At 40.4% G+C, this 16,050-nt stretch overlaps 2 protein-coding genes across 3 annotated transcripts in view; one reads left to right on the forward strand and one right to left on the reverse strand.

Annotated features, from left to right (window-relative positions):
* Positions 1-16,050, reverse strand: part of OCIAD2 (OCIA domain containing 2) — a 945,756-nt gene that overhangs the window by 215,892 nt on the left and 713,814 nt on the right. The gene's annotated exons all lie outside the window — the stretch shown is intronic.
* Positions 1-16,050, forward strand: part of DCUN1D4 (defective in cullin neddylation 1 domain containing 4) — an 80,331-nt gene that overhangs the window by 12,280 nt on the left and 52,001 nt on the right. The window contains exons 2-4 of one of the 2 annotated variants that reach the window (XM_049790168.1): positions 8,388-8,458; positions 8,631-8,670; positions 14,692-14,806. In XM_049790168.1, the coding sequence (XP_049646125.1) occupies positions 8,388-8,458; positions 8,631-8,670; positions 14,692-14,806 (226 nt within the window). The remainder of the gene's footprint in view (positions 1-8,387; positions 8,459-8,630; positions 8,671-14,691; positions 14,807-16,050) is intronic. The other variant, XM_049790169.1, reaches the window with a different exon arrangement.

Raw genomic sequence — 16,050 nt, forward strand, 5'->3', positions numbered from 1 at the left:
AAGTTTTTTTTAACTTATAAATAAAAGTTGCAAAGTTGTTCATATTTGAGTTTCAGTTATACAATGTCCAACATCCTTCACTAGTACACATTTCCCCGCTAACAATATCCCTATTTGCCTCTGTGGCATTTTTCTTCTCTCTTTCACTCTCTCTCTCTTGCTCTTTTCTCTCTCTTTTAGACATTAGTTTGCAACATATATACTTATCACTTTATCTCTTTTCAGCACCCAGTTCTTGTCCAAAGTGATCACTCCCAATTATTGTCATAGTGGTTCCTTCTCTAACCTGACTGCACTCCCCTGCTATTTGTGGCAAACTTCCTACCATGGACTTCTTGTCCTCCTGGCCCTTGTCTCTGTTGTTTCTGAATACTATTCCCATACTATCTTTTTTTAATCCCACAAATGAGTGCAACCATTCTATGTCTTTCCCTCTCCCTCTGACTCATTTTGTCCAGCATAATACTTCATATACATCTATGGTTAAGTACATTTTATGACTTCATTTTTTTCTAACAGTTGTGTAGTAGTCCATTGTGAAGATGTACCACAGTTTCTTTAGCCACTCATATGTTCTCAGGCACATGTGTTTCTAGGTTCTAGTAATTGTGAATAGTATTGCACTGAACATAGGAGTGCAGAGGGCTTTCTACATTGTGTTTCTGGGCCTTTAGGGTATATTCCTAGGAGTGGATTGCTGGATCATATGGAAGTTAAATTTCTAGTTTTTTGAGGAATAGCCATATTGTTTTGGTAAAGTTATTTTCTGCACCTTTATTTCTCTATTGATAGATTATTTTGGACTTTACTAATTTGTGCAAAGTAATTTAATATAGTTAAAGATGCTTTTTTTAAATTTTAATTTATTTTTTGGTTTTTGGGCCACACCCGGCAGTGCTCAGGGGTTTACTCCTGGCTGTCTGCTCAGAAATAGCTCCTGGCAGGCATGGGGGACCATATGGGACACCGGGATTCGAACCAACCACCTTAGGTCCTGGATCGGCTGCTTGCAAGGCAAACACTGCTGTGCTATCTCTCCAGGCCCATTTAAGATGCCTTTTTTTTTTACTAAGTTATTGTGCTTGAGATCTAACTTTGGGTGGTATATAATGAACTTTTTCTTTTTGCAGTGCAAAGATAGAGGCACATGTTTGCTTTAATCAGAAAAAAGTTAGAAATGAGGAAAAGACTTTGGTCTGGGTCACTAGAAAATTTGGTTTATTCCCAGTTTAGCCACATGTTTAGCCATATGTGATCCTGGCCTGCTTGACTCTCTTTTATTGAGAGGGAGAATTGTACAAAAGTGACTGAAATGTTGCCTTCCTCCTGATCTCCTGAACTCAAGCTCAGTGAGTGCTTTTTCCCTATTTTGTCTATAAAGATAAGTTCTTCTAAATACCACTTGTAAGGGCCAAATCCATCCTTTAGTGATTGAAATTACTAGAAGTCAGGATATGTGGGTTAATGGCGGGAGCTCCCGGTGTGGAGGTGTGTGAGGCCCTGGGTTTGAGTCACAGCACAACAAAAAAAGTCAGAAACATAGCCATTTTCAGGTGCTATTGGAGATGGTCTTGGGTAATCCAGCACAGTCAATGTTTCCTTTAGCATTGGAACATATTGTTCTTTGAGCACTAGTTGAGGCAGTGCTCAAGTCCCTAATTTGCATTCAGGGACCAGGTTTTATGGGGGGGAAAATTTCCTTATTGGACTCAGTATTGTAAAAAGGGACCGGGTGACTGTTGTATTCATGTTGCAGATCTTTTGCTCCTTAGTAGCAAGGCAGGCTCTTACCAGGACAACTGAATTTGTTTTTCCTTGTTTCCCCCTCCCCCATCAGTCTTTTTCCCTTAGTAAAAATTATTTTGTGAGGTTCAGGTGAGTATTCTGCAATCCCACTGTACTCAGGATTACTCTTTTTCAGTTTTAGTATCATTGTCTAACTTAAGGCCCTCAAAATGTCACACTCCTCAACCATGTCCTTTAGTTTTCCTGAAAGTCTGTTCTAAATCCAAGTTACCTTTCACCCAAGCCACATATTTATAGGATTATTTTCTTAAAAACAAAAAATCCACTTCTTTTAATACACTTCCGCAGCACTGTAACTCACAACCATGTTTGCCAGTCCTGCCCAGTGTTCACAATGGCCAGTGTTAGACCAGTGTTGGCAAGTTAGTGCTGCCTGTGGAGGGTTCCAGACCTGCTGAGCAGAGCTCAGTGTAGGGCTGTTGCTTTCAAGTATGTTTTTGTTTATCACCATGGAGTAGAGTCAGTGCTGCTTGAATTTGCCATGTTTGTTAACTTTGTGTTTGCTCCAGTATCCAGTTGGAAAAACAAGTCTTTAGGAGACACCTTTTAATTTTAATAAGCAAGAGTCAGAGATTCCTGGAGTTGCCTCTTTTATTATGGCAGATCATTTGAAGATCTAATGGTGTGAAATGCCTTGAATAGTCAGACTTCAAGATTTGGTGTCATTTTTTTTTATCTTCATTAATTCATTTTTGGATACCTAGTATGTGCTAGGTATTATTCTCAGGTACTAGGAATACCACTGTATCACAGGACCTAGTCCTTGCCTTCACAAAGCTTAATGCTCTATGGCAGGGTAAGATAAAACAAAACCATTTCGGAGTGTAGGTTAATAATGTTGGTCTGGCTGTCAGAAGATGATTTGTAGTCAGGGATATAGCTCAATTGTACAGTCCTTGCCTTGCATGTATGAAATCTTGGGCTCAACCCTAAGCACCACAATAAAAGTAATATTTAAAATGGCAGCTTGATGGAATGTGAGAGTAAACTGCTATTAAAGGGCTCAGAGTAAAAGAAAGAGCTTGTACACAGGCCCTTTGTGGGAGTGAGTTTAGTGTTCATAGAACAGGAAGTTCACCTAGGCTAAGAACAGTGAAGGGAAAAAGACAGGATTGGGTAGCAGATAGCTAGGGATTGAGTGTACAAGGCTTGAGCCTACAAAGTAGGTTTTTCTTAGCTTTCCTCTTCCCCTTATAATTCTTGGATGAAAATGGAAGTAATTTTTTTCTACGTTCTACCCTCTTCCTGTTTGTTTATTGAATAATGGTGTCTTCCTGTTGATTTGAGATGCCGATCCATGTGTGTCTATATGCTACCACACATTTATCAACTCTTCCATTCACTTGCACAAGCACCTACTGTCATAATTAATTGTATCTTTTTAGCGGTTGTTAGCAAACTACAGCTCACAGTCTGGCCTGCTATTAAGAAAAGTTTTTTGTGGGTTTTTGTTGTTTTTGGTGGTGCTGGGAATCAAACCCAGTGTTCTGCACATGCAAGCCTGTGCTCTTATCACTGAATCTTTGGCCCTTCTAAATAAAGTTTTAGGGAAACATAGCCACTGTGCATTATTTACCTGTTGTTTATGCCGTCTTTTCCCAATTATTTAGATGTTGTTTCTGAACTGCAATGACATGGTAGTTGCAGAGATCGAATGGCCCACAAAGCCTGAAATATTTACAGTTGGGCCTTCTTGACAGAATTGACCCGCCTCTTTATTAAACTCCATAGACTATTTTTATCTGATAGGACAAGTTCTTCTTCATTTTCTTCCAATATTTCCTGGCAAGTCTAGTATATTTATTTTTTCAGATGAACTTTAGAATCTGTGAGATAGCTTTGCCTGATTCCTTTGTTTTCATCACCTTTATTTATTTATTTTTTTGTGGTGAGGATTTGGGAGGCAGAAAAATCGGGATTTTTTTATATTTGTGGCTTAGCAAGTGCAGTGTGTGCTCTACAGTACTAGGTCTTTCTACTCCAGGAATGTACTAACTACTTTTGTCTTTCAGAAATTTTTATTGTCATTGATATGTGATATGCCTATTTATTTCTGTCTATGTTGCTTTTGTTGCTATTATAGTTGAGTTCATCTTCCTCAGCTAGTATCATAAGTGATCATTAATAGTATAAAGAAAGCAATTTTTATTTAGTCAGATTGTTTCTGATCCTTGTATGAAAGTAAACTCTTAGGTGTATTTTTAAGTTTGATTTTGGAAGTTGATGGTCAGCTAAATATTGATGATTGTTTTACTCCCAACAGTTATTACGTCTGTCTATATTGAGAGTCTACAATAAATGGGAGAATTGTCTTCGAACTTCTAGATGACAGTTTTTTCTTTTACATTATGTAAGTCACGACAAATGGTAATTAACAGAAACCAACTAACTACACCCCCAAAAAACCAGAAGGTTTTATGTCCAGTCAATATTTGCTGATAGGTTTAAGAGTCACCTGAAGACAGCTCTGATAGAATATTTGTAAGGCTGACCACGCCTCCTCTAGAGCCTTTGTTGGCCATATGGTGGAGGAGCAGCATGCTCCTCACTTTAGAGGCAGGCAGGTCCTGCTGCCATATAACTGTGGAAAGCTTTAGATTGTGGAATAATGTTGATTTAACCTTGCATTTACCCTTTGGACTTGAAATATGAACAGAAGATTTTTATGAATCAGTTATTGGTTTCCTGAATCTGTTTTCTGGAAAAGCATTTGCTCTTTGCCCTTAACATCTGTTCCTTAAGGATGTGAAATCTATTTTAGATTTCAAGGACTATTACTTACCTTGAGCAGTGACCAGGTGAACCATAAATTCAATATGTGTTAACCTTTGTGGTTTAATGTTTTCACGTTATTTGATCCCCCCCCCCCTGAGTTTGTGTCTCCTAGTTTCTCACCAAGGTGAAAGAATTATTCATGTTGTTGGTTTCATTCTTCTTGTGGCTGAATTGCCACATTTGAACTGTGAAGGAACCTGGTTGGTTTCTTTCTTTGTTTGTAAAGTGAAGCTTACCCTGTAAAACCTGGGATTTAGGGTGCCTGTGTGTGTCTCCCACTGTGTTGAGATTACTTTGACCATTATCTGCATCTCTTGGTGGAGCAGGAGCAGAGCAAGGCTCTCACCAGCTGTGAGCGTTGTATATGGACATCTGTCTCAATTACCGAGCTACAGTGTTATGGTCTTTATTGTGGGCTTGACATGGACCTGTGGAGAGACCATGCCAGAGAGCGTTGGGGGCATGGATAATGATCTCAGTGAAGAATACGGGTACTTTTAAATGCTTGTTAGGGTCCAGGCATTGTCATTTCATTTTGCAGTTGAGGACATAGAGATTTAGCTGGAGGTTAAATGACTGAGCATCACACCAGCCCTCAGAATAGAGGAGGAGGTGGTAAAATGGTCTCTTTGCAGTCACTAAATGTGCAGACTTGTGGAGCACTTTTAATTGTCCAAATTCTCTTAGTTGAACTCTTGTCAGGTGAATTGACATCAAGATCCTGGGAGATGCACTGTGTCCTCACTTGCCTAGTGAGCGTTAACAACTTTCTCTCTCTTTCCTCTGGCCTCAGTGAGAAAGACCTTTACAGTATCTGGTTTGGGTTTTGTTTTGTTTTGTTTTGTTTTGTATTGTTTCAGGGCTTGGTGCCTTGGGAATTTAATTTGTCATTCAAGATGATGATGATGATAGACTTCCTATTTTCAACTGGAGAGAAGAGTATAAAAGGAGTTGGATGATGGCCGCTGAGTAGAATGGGGGAGGGGTTGGCAGAGGGGTACAATCAAGTTCCCCAAAGTCTTCCAGCTTCAGACACCCTATCCATGTTCAGTAACTAGAAACATAAGAAAACACACACAATACACCCCAAATACTTAACTAAACCCTTTTTGTGTGTTTACACTAAAATAATGGAAACCAAGATTCTCTGCCCTATTGTGCCACTGTTTATTCAGGGCTAAACCTAGTACAAGTGCCACACTCTTGGGCCCATTTATAGCCACAGACTCTGCTTCTTGTCAGGCTGTCCATGGCTGTCCCTGGTGTGGACAGTGCTGCTCAGGGTGTCTCAGAACCTCATCCGTGTGTATCCCTGTGGGCTGCTGCTGCTCTGGACCATTGTGGTTCACTGGGATCAGTAACTCTGCTGCCAGTTGGTCCCTTTGCCCAGCAGGCCAGCTCAAAACTGGATTTCTGGCACAGTTGTAAGATGAAAAGAAAGCTTTCTAAACACTGGCAAGGAAAGGAAGGCAGTTTGCTTTCCAGATTCAGAGTAGCAGCCCAGAGAGTCCACCCCAGCATTGACAAGTTAGATTGTATCACTGCTCTTTGTATTTGATTCCCTTCCCAAATAAAATTGTGCAGTGAAGGGAAATGTTTTCTTTTAACAGAATGGCCTGACTCGGACAGTTACAATATCTTTTTGGAACTACTTTCAGATTAACCTTTTCTTTTCTAAACTTTATTATGCTAAAAAAAAAAGGCTGGAATAAAAATAATTTTCAGGAACAATAGTGAACAGTATATGAATTAAGGCACTTGCATGTAGCCAACCTGGGTCTGAGCTCTGACATCCCATATGGTCTACTGGGTACTGCTATGAGTGATTCCTGAGTGCAGAGCCAGGAGTAACCCCTGAGCACTGCTAGGTAACCCCCAAAAAAAAACAACAAAAATTTTGTTCTCCTCCCTGCCACACATAGTTGTGCTAAGGGGTCACTCCTGGGGGTGATCCTTGGGGATCATATATGGTGCCAGGAATTAAACCTGGGTCATCTTCAGGTAGGCAAGTCCCTTACCCCGTGTACTGACCTGACCCTTAAAATCTTGTTACTTTTAAAAAAACCAACTTGATTATTCACACTAATATTTACTTCGCCTAAAAGGTATGCAGATATACTCTATTAAAATTGTATAAAGGGGCTGGAGTGATAGCACAGCTGTAAGGCTTTTTTTGCCTTGCATGTGGCTGAACCAAGACAGACCTTGGTTCAATCCCCAGCCTCCCATATGGTACCCCAAACCAGGAATGATTTCTGAGTGCATAGCCAGGAATAACCCCTGAATGTCACTTGGTGTGGCCCAAAAACAAAAACAAATTGTGTAACAGTTCAACAGCATAACCAGTTTTGTTGATTTTTTTTTTATTGTAAGATAATCTGGAACAGTGTGTTTTTGTATGTATTGTGAAATTATTAGAAATGATAGGTGGATATGTTGTTTGATTTGGACCTACTTGTGATTATGATATCTCCATCTGTGTTTGTTTCTCTGCTCATTTTTAATATTGCATCATAGGAAAGTGGTCTCTTGGAGCTGTTAGGATAGTTCTTTAATATGTGTGTGTGTATGTGTGTGTGTACGTGAGAGTGTGAGGGTAAAAAGTAGATCCTATTGTCACACTGCCATTACTAAAGAGACATCGAAGTTTGAGAAAGGACACTTTGTTGAGACACTTTTCTGACATTTACCTTAGCTTTATTAGTAATTTTGGGAAAGAGAAAGGGAACACATTTTGAGAGCTACTTTCTGTTTGTATTGTTTAATTTGCTGAGATTACCCTTTTGGTTGTTGCTGGGTTTTTGTTGTTGTTGTTGTTTGTTTGTTTGGTTTTTGGGCCACACCCAGCGGTGCTCAGGGGTTACTCCTGGCTGTCTGCTGAGAAATAGCTCCTGGCAGGCACGGGGGACCATATGGGACACTGGGATTTGAACCAACCACCTTTGGTCCTGGATCAGCTGCTTGCAAGGCAAACGCTGCTGTGCTATCTCTCCGGACCCTGTTATTGCTGTTTTTTAAAAATGAAGTTACTTTGGGGGCTAAAGTGGTGGCACAGAGGTAGGGTGTTTGTCTTGCACCTGGCTTACCTAGAGCGGACCGCAGTTTGATCCCCTGCTGTCCCATATGGTTGCCCGAGCCAGGAGTAATCCCTGAGCGTCACTTTGAGCGTCACCCAAAAACCAAAAAAAAAAAAAAAAAGATTAAGTTACTTTTTATTACTGTTAAGATTTTGCGGGCCAGAGCAATAACACTGTGTAGGGCATTTGCCTTGCATGCAACCAAACCAGATTTGATTCCCAACGTCTCATATGTTCTCCTAAATCTGCCAGGAGCAAACCCCTGAGCGCCTCCAGGTATGACAAAAAAAGAAAAAAAAAGAAAAAAATGATTTTACAACATACTGAGGGGTTTCAATTTCACTTTAACATTTGTTTAGATTTGGAGGGGCAGGAGGTGGCTCTGTTCATCTGGGCTTAGGGATCTTTTCCTGGTGAGTATGGAGGACCATATATATAGGGATACTGGGGATTAAACCTGGATTGGCCACATGCAAGGCAAACTCCCTATTCTCTCTCTGGCTTCATGCTTGGTTGGGATTTTAAGACTGTTGTCAAACTGTATTTTTGGGAGATAGTTTGGTTGCATGTTAGATTTTGTTGAGTAAGTAGCAAATGAAATGGATATAGATTTCTATTGTATCAAAGCATTTGTTTATTTTCACTTCTGAACTTTCTTAATAGTCACTTTGTAGTGTGGGAAATAAATGACACTGTATTCTCTCCCCTCCTTTTTTTTCCCCCCCAAAGACTTTCAGCTGAACTCTCATCTCTCAACACTGGCAAATATTCATAAGATCTATCACACCCTTAATAAGCTAGTAAGTCAATCCTCTAAAGACAAAATTACCAACTGTTTAAAGTAGTTGTTTTAAGTATGTTTGGTAATTATTTCAATTGTAAATATTAAGATAAGAGTTTGTTACAATATTGAAATTTAAGCTTGCTGTAGATACATGATTTCTTAGTAGTAAATGAACATATTTTTTACAGAATCTAACAGAAGACATTGGCCAAGACGATCACCAAACAGGTATCTATAAACTTAACAATTTCCATTTTAAATAAATATTTTAATGTAAACCTGTGAATGAAGTACTAGTTAAGAATGCTCTTTTTTTGCTATTCTCCCTTAGTGCGTTGAGACTGTTTTTCAGGGTGTAGGGAGGCAGATGTGTTCACAACTCCTTTTCAGCTTGGAAAACTGGTTGTGTGTCCTGGTTTATGATAGCCACTTCATTCCTTTAAAGAGGCTCAGCTCTCACTTGTGCTTTCTCAGTACTACTTCTTACAGCAGAATCTGATGTTCATGCTCAAGATTATGTGGTCATGAAAAGGCTTTGCTGATTCCCACTTCGTTGTGAGGGAAAATTTCTAGATTTATGTTTGTGTGAGTTGAAGATTTCTGCTAGGTAGGGTGTGTGTGTTTTGATGATTTCTGACTGGGCAAATTGGACACAATTTTGTGAATTACTCTCTGATCTGTGGCAAACATGTTTGCATCAGCCGTACAGTCATGGAGGGAGAGCTTATTAGTGCACATTGCTAGGGTTTGGATTCTGTAGATTTGGGGTGTGACCCCCAGAGTTTGCATTTCTAACAAGCTCCCAGATGACACTGAAGCTGAGGCTGCTGGCCTGTCTGGAAATCACATTCGGAGAATCGCATCTCCACCTAAAATTTGTAGAAAAACCAGAAATTTGCATTTGATCTGATCCTGAAACTTCCAACAGAAGCGATGTACTTTGTAAAAATATATTTTAGTAGTTAGATATTGTAAGAATTAGAAAATAGACTTTAAATTACGGGGGAAGTATATAGGGAAGTATGCATGCTTATTGAAGAATTTTGAGCGTCACAAAAGGCAGTGGAAGAGAAAGGGAGTCTTTCTCAATATTTCAATCTAGCTACTTTCCGCCAAGCACACAGCCGAGTGTTTGTTCTCTCAGACATACAATTTTGCCCTCCTGTGGGAGGCTTGGTTTTGGATTGGGGACATTTCTGGTGTCATGATAGGGGGACTAGGATCATGCAGTGTCCCACGAGCTCCCACATGCATAGCTGTCCCACTCCTGATCCTCGGCAGCATCTCCCCAACCTGCACGCTTGAGTTTCAACAGCAACTTGTAAAATAAAGGATTGGTGAGATGGTTCTATATAGCATTTGTCCCTTTTTCACTTTAATGATGTGTTTTTAAGGTTGTGATTCAGATTCACCTCACTTCTACCCTCCAAGTTAGTTTAAAATCATTTGAGTTTAGTCTTAAATCAGGATTAGAGGGCCAGAGAGATGCAGTACATTGGGCAAAGGCTCTGGTCTTGAATTTAGTTGATCCAGGTTTGGTTCTTGGAGTGATCCTTGAGCAGAGAGTCAAGAGTAAGCCCTGAACACTGAGAGATGTGGCAGTAAGATTTAAAAAGAAAATTAAAGGCAATGCTTTTGCTTAAAAATAAAAACATAACTTGGATGTGCAGCAAGAATTTACTGAAATACTTTTCAGTATTTCACCAAATGAACTAGCCTTATACCCAGTCATTGCCACAGCTGGTAATCCTGGGCCAGCTCCACCAATTTTACTGCACTTGCCTCCTGGTTTATGATAGAAGGATGTGTGAGTCTCTGTTAGAGATTCCATACCTGGCCATGGAGATCTTTCTGACCTATTGTTGTCAAGAAATAGAGATAAAAAACAATCAGAATCATTGATTATAAAGCAGTTTATCTTCATGATTTTAAAGGAAGCATTGAAACAAAAAGGAAAGATATCTGTCTGTCCCATTTTATTATTTGTTAATTTATTTCTTTTTCTCTGCTGGGGATTGTCATTCCCATTTTGGTTTGCCAGTCTCCCATTCTCCAAGTATTCCACGTCTGATTCTCCAGGGATCAACTACATTCTTGTTTCAAATGATGATGGTATATTTTCCTTCAAAATGAGAGAGAGAGAAAATGAATCAAAATTCAGTAAAATTTAAAAAGCTGACCATACATTCCAAAAAAAACCAACAAAAAAACGGGTAAGATATTAGCACATAATATTAGAAAGGAATAAAAAGTCGTTTTTTCTCCTAATAGGATAAAATTTGTACATACAGTCAGTCATTAATCGTTTCTGAAGTCAGTAGTAGTATAATGATCTGTTGAAGAAAATAAAGAAAAAAATTAAATGCTGGTAAGATGTCTTAAAATGCAATTTATCAACTTAAATTATGTATCTTTGCTCTGTGAGTACATTAAAATGGTAGAATGAATCAAGTTAAATCTGATAAGTGGATAAAGCTATAAAAATACAGAAACTCATGAAAATGAAGACCTTTGTAAGGGAATGTATTGGTACTTGGAACAATATAGGCCTCTGATTGGAGAATGACTAGCTAGGCATTAGACTCAAAATACACTATCTTAAAAAAAAAAAATACACTATCTTAGAAAATAGTGATGCCCAGGGACTGTATGAGATGAAGGGGTTCAAACCAACATCATTCATATGCAAAACAAATGCCCTACCCACTGCACCTATCACTCCAGCCCCTGCAGGACTTATTTTGAGGTCCACAAACAGAAGGAAAAAGAGGTAAAAGGAGGTAGTTACGTACTTTCAGATATACCAATTATTGAAAATAACTCGCTTAATTGCTCTCAAAACAGCAAGCCTTTGGCCTAATCTAGGTGACTTCAAATTGCTTTTCTAATTTATTTTCTAGATATAAAGTATAGGATTTAAAAATGGGGGCAGTATTTCTCATTGTTTAATGTGGAGAAAATGACTTATATACATTATTTAATTGACCAGTGGACAGAATATTTAATTTGATTTTATTTTTTGTTCTGGGGTCACACCTAGGGGAGTTTTCAGACTTACTCCTGACTCTGCAATCAAGTATCATTCCTGGTGGACTCTGGCAGGACTGGGCGAGGAGTGATGTGGGAAACTATACTTGGTGTGGGGGTTGATCTAGGTCAGCTATTTGCAAGGCAAGCTCTGTATTCACTCTGGCCTGTGTAATTTGTTTCTAACACTGAACCAAAAGGAAATGAACCTGCCCTCAAATACTAACTTTTGGGTAAAAATGTAAAAATTTATCTTGTCTCCAACTCTGAGCATTCTAGATAGGGTTGGCAATATATTCACTGTGTAATGTAGATATGTAATGTGCAATTTGTAATGCTCAGTCTAGATAGACTGGCAGGCAGAACTATATCAGGTCACATGAACTCAGTTTGGGATTTCTATTTGAAATTATTCTCCTCTGCCTCCTTCCTACCGCAAAAGACTTTTTCTCCTCTTTCAAATGTACTTGCCAAATGTTTCTAATGAGATTTAAGTTGGAATGCCTAAAATTCTCTCATCATTCTATTTTCTTGGGTGATTATCAAGGATGAAACTTTCAGTTCATCAGTAATTTCAAATGAATTTCTGGGTTTTTTAGAATTTATTAGGAAGGTTTTTTTTTTTTTTCTTTTTGGTTTTTGGGCCACACCCTGCTGCGCTCAGGGGTTACTCCTGGCTCTGTGCTCATAAATCGCTCCTGGCAGGCAAGGGGAGGAGGGTAATGGGGAAGCCAGGATTCAAACCACTGTCAGTCCTGAATCAGCTGCTTGCAAGGCCAATGCCCTGCTGCTGTGCTATCTCTCTGGCCCCTTAAGTTTTTTGTTTTTGTTTCTGTTTTGTTTTTTAAATTAAGTACTTCTTGATCTGGGAACTTTGAAATGCATCTTACTGACAGATTTTCTCATACATTAGGATAGGGACAGTATATAAGCACTTCTCAGATTTCAGTTAGATGTTTGTGTTTTACATTTATTATATATTAAAACATCAATCTTAATCTGTTGCTTCCAACTATAGCAAAAGATTGTTTTTAGTCTTATGTGCTGGGGAGCTATTCCCGGCTCTGTACTTGGGACCATGTGGTGCTGAAGATTGAACCTGGAGATCCTGCTTGTAAGGCATTTGTTCCCATCTATTAAGCTATCTTCTGGGTCCCCTGCTTAGTGACTTGTTTTTAAAATTTGAACATGGGCTAAAGCCAATGAAGTGATACAAAATTGACTTAGTAAAGTCTAAATCTTAGTTCTTCATATGAATTTATAAAACATTCTTCAACATTTAAGCATTGTTTTTACAAAAAGACATTACAATTGGGTCAGGAGGCTCCTTCAAAGATTTGGAGTGAATGTTTGGCATGCAGGAGCCCTGGGTTTGATTCCTAGGAACTGCACTGTCCTCAGGCATCATTGGATGTGGCCGAAAACCAACAATAAACATCAGCATTTTAAGAAAACATTCTTAGGGCCCGGAGAGATAGCACAGCGGCGTTTGCCATGCAAGCAGCTGATCCAGGACCAAAGGTGGTTGGTTTGAATCCCGGTGCCCCATATGGTCCCCCGTGCCTGCCAAGAGCTATTTTTGAGCAGACAGCCAGGAGTAACCCCTGAGCAGCGCCGGGTGTGGCCCAAAAACAAACAAAAAACAAACAAACAAAAACAAGAAAACATTATTAGATATTTGAGTGGAAGATTATTGATTTTTTTTTTTATTTAAATTTTGGGCCATCCCAAGTGGTTCTTGGGGCTTACCTCTGGCTCTATGCTAAAGGTTCACTCCTGGCAAAGCTAGAGATTCTATGTCATGTCAGGGATCAAACCTAGGTTGGATGCATAAAAGGAAGTGTCCTACTGTTTCTCCAGCCCATGGAGAATTTTTTTTTAAGTTTATTGCTGGCTCTGCTGACATGCAAAAAATTAAATAAAAACAACAACCCTGAGAGGTATATTATCTAGCCAAAAGTGTTTTACATCTGTAGAAATAAATTTTATTTTAAAGCAGTTGTTTTAAAAACATACTTGAAAAAAACTTAATGAGTCTGTTGGACTCAATTATGGTATATCTGATTACTCTGTAAGATTCTGCATTTTCTGCTGTGTTTACAAAGCCAAGGTTCTGAAAACCCAATTGTGCTCTTGACACCCGGATCATTGCCTTTGCTCAGAGCAGATTCTGGATGCTGTGGGATGGCAGGAGAGGTTTGGCCCAATCACAGTGTTCACTGTATATTTTTTAGGACTCATGTTGGCCAGTTATCATTTGATGTTTGTTTCCTTTAGCATTAAAAATTGCTTTTGGGGAACGGAGAGATCGTATAGGGTTAAGGCACCTTGAGTGATGCTCATCTTGGTTTGATTCCTAACCCCTTTGTGCCCAATTTTTTCTGTGCATAGGCAGTTTTGGTGGTTCCAAAATTTGTGAGGATGAACAGATGTATTAGGAGCAGGGCCTCCTTCACTGCGAAGTCTCAGTGTTTGATGTTGACCTCTCATTACCTGCTAAAGAAAGGCTTGGTTCCTGAATATATTAAAAGTGGCAGAAATTAAAACATTGGGAAGTGTTAAGATTATGTCACACTCCTACCACCCAAATCTAGTTTTTCTCTGTTTAAGTCAGATGTCCTTTAAAGTTTAATATTGTGAGGACTGAGGCTGGAGCGATAGCACATCAGGCAGGGTGTTTGCCTTATATGTGACAAACCCAGATTTGACCCCTGGTGCTCCGAGCCTGCCAAGTATGATTTCTGACCGAAGAGTCAGGAGTAATGCCAGAGCATCGCTGGGTATGGCCCCCCAACAAAACAAAACAAAAGTGTTAGGACCGAGGTGTTTGAGGTTTTGATCCCGGTTGCTGATTGAACTAGTCTTGCCTAATGAAGCCATACACGAGATAGCTGCACAATCCCTTTGAAAAGAGCATTGTCATGTAAGAGAAGCTGAGAGCTTAGGTGATTAATATCAGTGTTTCTGTAGAGTAAATTGAGGTTGTAATAACCTCTATTTCTGGTTTGGGTTTGTTGGGTGGTGGTGGTGCCAACTCGGGGCTTATTTCTTGACTGTAACATTTTCTTAGAGAACTGAAGTCCCCCTCCACCTGCCAGGATAGTCTGCAGATAACATCTGACGGAGCACAAGCTAGCCCCAGGGTCTGGGTCTGGCCGAGTGCTGCTCTGGCCGTGTCCTGTGGCTGGTGCTAATAGTGCCTTGGGAATCTTCTCTCCGCAGGAAGTGTGCGGTCCTGCACTTCTTCAGACCGCTTTAGTAAAGTGATGCCGCCACGGAAAAAGAGAAGACCAGCCTCTGGAGATGACTTATCTGCCAAGAAAAGTAGACATGATAGGTACGTTGCTGAGACTGTAGGTAGAAGTGGACCACGTGTGTCAAAGAGACCTTTTATCTAACTGCTCTTCCAGGTTGAGCTCTGCTATGGTTCTGCCAGCTGACCTTTTCTCTGTGCCATTATTTCATTGAATTTGGGCATACCTTTGCCTGACTTAGGGCTCTGCAAAGGAATGAGGTGGTTTGACTTCTTAGACATGTAATATTTCAGTTCATTGATTGGTCTGTTTCTGCTCTTTAAGGAACTCTGTTCTGAAAAGCCCGTAGCAATCTGCCAGGCTCTGTGCAGTGCAGAGCACAGAACACGGGGCCAGAGGGGAACAGCCTGGGGAATGCACTTAGCCAGCCCTGCCTCCTTGCCTGCTCCAGGATTAGCTGAGTGAGGCTCATTCTCAGAACAGTGAGAACTCGTTAGAGACTGTGAAAAACAAGACTCGCAATGACTTCTCTTTTTAGACGTGAACGGTTAATTTTGGTAACTCAAAAGAACTGTTAGACTTGAGTATTTCAGGCATCTTTATTGTTTTAAGTCTGACATTATTAATACAGTTTTTCTTTTCTTTTCTTTTCTTTTTTGGCCACACCCAGTGGCGGTCAGGGGTTACTCCTGGCTCTGGACTCAGCAGTCGCTCCCGGTATACTCGGGGACCATATTGGATGCGGGAAATCGAACCTAGGTCCATCCTGGGTCCGCTGTGTGCAAGGCAAACATCTTTACTGCTGTACTCTTTCTGGCCCCAATACAGTTTTTCTTTTCCTTTAAACATTGAGCTTGGCTTAAGGATTTATTCTTTATCACATTTCCCATTTTCCCCACATTCTGATTTTGTAGGTGATTCCCCTGATAGGCCTAAATTTCCTTAACTGGAAAATCAAGGGGATTATACAAGTCCTTCCCTTCCCTTCCCTTCCCTTCCCTTCCCTTCCCTTCCCTTCCCTTCCCTTCCCTTCCCTTCCCTTCCCTTCCCTTCCCCTTCCCCTTCCCCTTCCCCTTCCCCTTCCCCTTCCCCTTCCCCCTTCCCTTCCCTTCCCTTCCCCTTCCCCTTCCCCCTCCCCCTCCCCTTTCCCCTTCCCCTTCCCTTTCCCCTTCCCCTTCCCCCTCCCCCTCCCCTTTCCCCTTCCCCCTCCCCCTCCCCTTTCCCCTTCCCCTTCTCCTCCCCTCCCTCTCCCCTCCCCTCCCTCTCCCCTCCCCTCCCCTCTCCTCCCCTCCTTTCATTAGTTATAGACCATGGGTTGAGGTAAGTG

The sequence above is a fragment of the Suncus etruscus genome, chromosome 16, assembly GCF_024139225.1.
Source record: "Suncus etruscus isolate mSunEtr1 chromosome 16, mSunEtr1.pri.cur, whole genome shotgun sequence".
Lineage (NCBI taxonomy): Eukaryota > Metazoa > Chordata > Mammalia > Eulipotyphla > Soricidae > Suncus > Suncus etruscus.